This window comes from Mandrillus leucophaeus, unplaced genomic scaffold (genome assembly GCF_000951045.1).
Source record: "Mandrillus leucophaeus isolate KB7577 unplaced genomic scaffold, Mleu.le_1.0 Scaffold53, whole genome shotgun sequence".
NCBI lineage: Eukaryota > Metazoa > Chordata > Mammalia > Primates > Cercopithecidae > Mandrillus > Mandrillus leucophaeus.
In genome coordinates this window covers 474,282-479,881 of record NW_012105697.1, presented here as the reverse complement: position 1 = coordinate 479,881, position 5,600 = coordinate 474,282, and the positions used below count along the sequence as shown (strand labels likewise).

General features: G+C 46.3%; 2 protein-coding genes and 1 pseudogene across 2 annotated transcripts in view; all 3 read right to left on the bottom strand.

Moving 5' to 3' along the window:
• Positions 1–1,836, bottom strand: part of LOC105551667 — a 2,945-nt pseudogene extending 1,109 nt beyond the window's left edge.
• Positions 1–5,600, bottom strand: part of LOC105551604 (leukocyte immunoglobulin-like receptor subfamily A member 6) — a 122,587-nt gene that overhangs the window by 30,987 nt on the left and 86,000 nt on the right.
• Positions 4,635–5,600, bottom strand: part of LILRB4 (leukocyte immunoglobulin-like receptor, subfamily B (with TM and ITIM domains), member 4) — a 5,886-nt gene continuing 4,920 nt past the window's right edge. Inside the window, exons 13-14 of the mRNA XM_011996909.1 lie at positions 5,070–5,228; positions 4,635–4,990 (exon numbers count right to left, since the gene is read on the bottom strand). Of these exons, the coding sequence (XP_011852299.1) occupies positions 4,655–4,990; positions 5,070–5,228 (495 nt within the window). The 3' untranslated portion in view covers positions 4,635–4,654. The remainder of the gene's footprint in view (positions 4,991–5,069; positions 5,229–5,600) is intronic.

Here is a 5,600-nt window from a genome sequence, read left to right as displayed (position 1 = left end):
TGGGAATCACCATATTGAGTGAACCCAGGTTTTAATGACTGGCATTTGCACATTAAAGCTTGGTGGCCAGGCCATTTAAGCTGTCTCTTCTGTTAGAAAAAAGGTGGTTCAGGGATTGTTTCTTATTACTGGAAAATTACCCTTACTATCTGCCTAGAATAATTTCTTAGTAACTCCGGTATTACCAGGGGGCCGCTGGGGGAACAACAGGTTGGGGTAAACGCTCTGTGAGGCATAGCACCTGTAGGTCCCTGCATGGGCTGAGGTCACAGGACTCACAGAGAATTCAGCCTTTACCGCTGAGTGTGGTACTTTGATATTAGATACGAGGCTGCATCCTCCTCAGATGGAAGGAAAGTGTCCATCCACCCACCTTTACATCTGACATAGCAGGGTCACGTTCTCCCCTGAGGCCACCATGGGGCCTGGTTGCACCGAGAGGGAATGTCTGTCGTGGATCTGTTCTGGAGATAAGAAGGATGGGTGAGGAGCTGCACCACCTTGTTCTGAGCTGAGACCTCCTCAGGCCTCTCTCTGGGACCCTCAGTCTCCCTGTCTCTGTTTTCTCTGAGTCCCCCTCTCCCTGCCCAATCCCTCCTCTCTGTCTCTGTCACTCCCTCCCTTGGGACCCCCACCCCTCATCCCAGCCATCACCACCTGGGCTCCCCTGGCAGGGCCTGTACAGAGCCTGGGTCCCTGACTGAACCCGCTGGGCTTCTCACCTGTGATCAGGATGTCCAGGGGGTCACTGGGGGCAGACCCCCTAGAGGAGAGGTTGTGTTCACTGAGCATCTGTACTGGCCCCCATGGGAGATGCTCACAGGGCCCAAGGGGAAGTCATCCTGGGAGAACTTCTGGCCAGAACTCAACTCAGAAGGTGATGTATCTTTTTCTTGGACAGAGAGAATATTTTGTAGCCAACATCAGAGCAACACAAGAGGGTCAAGCTCTCTCCATGGGCCATGACAAGGCCCTGTGGTCAAATGGGAGGGCTCCCTAGGCACACCTGGAGTGTATGAGGAGCCGAGACTCCTCCTTCCAGGTCCCCTTCCAAGCTCCTTCTTTCACCAGGTCATCTCCAGGTATGGTCAGAATCCAGTGGGCTCCTGGAGCTTTTGGTCTCAGGTGATAAAGTCTGCTAAACCAGACTGGTAAACCTCCACCTGTGGCTAGAGGTCATGGGGTCCACCAGGATCAGGGCTTGGAACTGTCCATTGGACTGTGTTTTGGGGTCCAGGAGACAGAATAGCTTGTGTTCACCTTCTATAGTCAGAATGGACCTGTCAAATCCCAGCCGTGAAGGACATAATGGGGTCACCTTACCTCCCGAGGTCAGGACAGGGCTGGGCTGAGCTGAGAGGGCAGGTTTGCTCTAGAATCCTAGAAGAGAAGGAGGCATCATGTTAAATGGGCTCACACCTCCCACATCATCCCCAGAGCTGGGCTTAGGGGGTGAGAGGGAGATGCCCCTGAGAGCCAAACCCCTTCCTGAGGCCAGAGCCTGGGGCTGGGACCCCTGAGGGTCCTCTCACCTGTCACCACCAGCTCCAGGGGGTCACTAGGTTCTGACAAGCCTGAAGGACTGAGAAAGTGACAGCAATATCACTGTGTGTGGTGCAGAAATGCGGGGAAATAGGGGAAGAAAGCAGATCTCCTCCACTGACCTTGGGTTGTGAGTGTTCTTTCTACTAAACAATTCTCTGCTTGGGCTTCCCTTGTTTTGTTACTATTTTCTAACAGTCTCCTCCACATCTCCCTAGAAACGGCCCTTGATTCATTTCTGCCTCCTCAGTGCCCCTTGTCTAGTTCTCAAAACCTTCCTCCTCCTCTTTCCATGGTCCTGCCCTCAAGCCTTAGGGACAGTGGGTGGGTTAGCACTCCAACTTTGAAAGGAAGTCTAATCTTTATTTAAATAATCATGTGTCATCCATTGCCCGTGGCCAGGACTTAGCAGCAAATACCCCTGGTGCCTTCCTCAGTTGGACCCTTTCCAATGAGGCTGACTGAGGGCTGAGCACACATGTGCATGAGAAGTCCTAGGAGTTCAGCCAGAGTGCAGTTAGAACCTGTCCTTTCTGAAGGAGGAGGACGGAAGAATCCTTGCTCAAAAGTATATGCTCTCGCCCCTTCTCTTCAGCATAGTAATAGAAGTCTTAGACACAGCAATTAGGCAATAAAAATACACAAAGCACCCAAATCAGATAGAAAGTGACATTGTCTCCATTTGCTGCCATGATTTTATATATAAAAATCCCTAAAGACTCAACCAAACAACTTTTAGAACTGATCCATGAATTTAGTAGAGCAGGATACAAAATCAACATGCAAAACTCGGTAGCATCTCTGTACACTAAAAACAAACTATCCAGAAAGAAATCAAAAGAAAAATTGCACTTATAATAGCTAAAAAATTACTTAGAATTAAATTTAACCAAGGAGGTTGAATATCTCTGTACTAAAATCTTTACAACATTGATGAATGAAATTGAAGAAGACCCACATAAATGGGAAGGTAGCTTAGGTTCATGGTCTGCAAGAATTAACACTGTTAAAATGTTCTTATTACAATAAGAACACATGGACACAGGGAGGGGAACAACACACACTGGGGCCTGTGGGGGGAGGGCAGAGGATGAAGGGAGGGAGAGCATTAGGAAAAAGAGTTTTGCATGTCGGGCTTAATACCTAGGTAATGGGTTGATAGGTGCAGCAAACCACCATGGCACATGCCTACCTATGTAATAAACCTGCCTGTCCTGTACATGTGCCCTGGGACTTAAAAAAAAGTTTATACCTGCAGACTCAATGCAATTCCTATCAAAATTCCAAGGTCATTTTCCACAGACATAGAAAAACAATCCTAAAATTTGAATGGGACTACAAAAGGACCCCAAATAGCCAAAACAATCTTGAGCAAAGGGAAAAAGGGGGTATCACACTTTGGAATCCCCAAATATCCTACAAAGCCACAGCAAGGAAGACAGCATGGAACTGACATAGAAACAGGTACAGTGATCAGTGCAACAAGGATGAAAGCAAAGAACGAAACACACACATTTATGGTGAATTGATGCTCAACAAAGTTTCCAAGAACAAGAGAGCGCAGTCCTTCTGAATAAACGGTCCTGGGAGAACTTAGTCTCCATGGAGTGTGGAGGTCTGGGTCCTCCCTGGGCTAGTGGATGGCCACAGCAGCGTATACGCTCAGCTCAGCTGAACTTTCCCTTTCCTGGGAGGAAAGAGGCTTCATTATTTCCTGTTTGAGGGTTAAGTTGTGCAGCTGGGCATAGGTCACATCCTGGGGATATTCATATGAAGAAGAATGAAATTGAACCATTATCCCATGTACAAAAATGGGTGAGAGAAAAGCTTCAAGACGTTGGTCTAGGCAAAGTTGTTTGGATATGGCCCTGAAAACACAAGCAACAAAAGCAAAAGTAGACAAAGGGTGTGCCTTCTAACTAAACAACTTCTGCACAGCAAACAACAGAATGAAGAGACAACTCAGAAATGGGAGAAAATAGTTGCAAGCTGTATCTCTGATAAAGGGTTAATATTTAAAAATATATAAGGAACTAAAACAACGCAACAGCAAGAAACCAAAAACTACTTGAAACACGGGCAAAGGAGCTGAACAGGCATTTCTCAAAAGAAGACATACAAATGGTCAGCAGGTATATGAAAAGGTGCTCAGACAAAAGCTTTGTCTGTTGAGATAATAACTTTTTGTTCATTTTGTTAAAATACTGAATTACATTGATTGAGTTTTTGAAAATTAAGCTACCCTTGCTTTTCATAAACAAAATTAAAAAATAATAAAAAACCAGTGTGGTCATGATATATTGTCTATTTTATAGAGACATGAATCTTGTTAATATTTGTTAAGGGATTTATATTTCGGTGAGATATCATCCATGACTTTAACATTTTGTAGTTTCCTTGTCAGGTTTGGGTATCAACTTGTTCCTAGTCTGATAAAATGTATTTGTGTAAATATACACAAAATATTCTCAGGGAAAATTTATGCAAGTTTCTGTGTGTGTGTGTGTGTGTGTGTGTGTGTGTGTGTCTGTGTGTTTCATGAGTGCATAAGAGTTTGAAAAAACCACCAACAAATCTTCCTGAAGTGGCATTTACTTTGCGGGAACTTTTTTTATTACAGGATCAATGCATTTTATATATATTTATGTAGGATGATTCAGTTTTTCTATTTATTCTTATGTTCATTAAGTAAACTGTAATTTTGAATATTTCATCTATCTCATCTGCATTTTCTGTTATGTCGGCATAGAATTGCTCAGTTTTCTTTCACCTTTGTAAAGCTGTGTGTAGGGTCTGTAGTGCTGCCTCCTGTTTTGTTCCTGTATGGAAAAGCGTGCCTGCTCTTTTTTTATTCTTATTTTTCTCATTGTGGCCAAGTTCCATGTATCATTAATGTTTTCAAGAATAAACTTTTGACTTTATTAATTTTTCCTTAGTTTTTGTTTGTCCTCATTAGAAGCTCCCATTTTCCCATGTCATTGGTTTGATGTGTAATATTTACATGAGCATTCAATTTAAAACATTTTCTGACTTCTGGTTTTTTGTTGTTGTTGTTGTTGTTGTTGTTGTTTTTCTATCAGTTAACTCATTGGGAACTGAGAAGTCTGCTACTTTATTTTGATAATGCAGGGATACTATTTATCTTTGCAGAATCAGGTGAAGCCCAAAGTTCCCAGAATCTTCTAGTGGTCTGTGTTAGGGGTCTGGGCTGGCTGGGGTTCAATGATGTCCACTGGGGGCAACTTCCATGCCTTCTGGGGTCTTGAGTCTCCGTGGTTTGTGGGGTCTGGGTCCTCCCTGGATTAGTGGATGCCAGAGTGGCGTAGACACTGGGCTCAACTGAAGGTTCCCGTTTCTGGGGTGGAGGAGGCTCAGTTGCCTCCCGTCTGAGGGTCAAGCTCTGCAGCTGGGCATAGGTCACATCCTGGGGGGCTTCAGATGTAGCAGCCTGCAGTGGGGGAGAGTGAGAGGGAAGGAATGTGGTGGGGGTAGGGGAGGGCTGGGGGCCTGGAGAGGAAAGGACCAGCCTGAGTGTCCATCTGCCTGGCCTCTTCCGCCTGTGTGTCCTTTGTGTCCAGGAATTCCTCGGACAGTGGGGAGGGAGGGGAGGCCATTTCTCTCCTAGGTCTGGAGTGTTTCACCCGGGCATGTGTCACTGTCTGGGGGTCTTCATCATGTGGGCTCTGCTAGAGAAAGACACTGGTGGGGGGTGTCCTTGAGTCCCCCTGACCTCCTGGAGTCAATTTTCCTCACTGTTCCCAGGGTGATCTGATTACATCCCTTTCCTGATGGAATCTCAGGGATGCCCTAAGGCCATGTAGGGTCTGGCGGCTCCCTCCCTGTGGTTCTGGCCTCTCCTCCTCACTCTGACCTTGCCCATTTGACTGCAGCCTCACGCCCACCTTCCTGCAAGAGCTTGCTGCTGCCTCAGGACCTTTGCACGGCTGTTTCCTCTGCCTGCAGGGGCTCGTCCATTAGAGGATCCTGTGGCCCCCTCCGTCCAGGCTTCTCAGATGACAGCTGAGCAGACAGCCCTCCCCTTACATTCAGACTGGCCC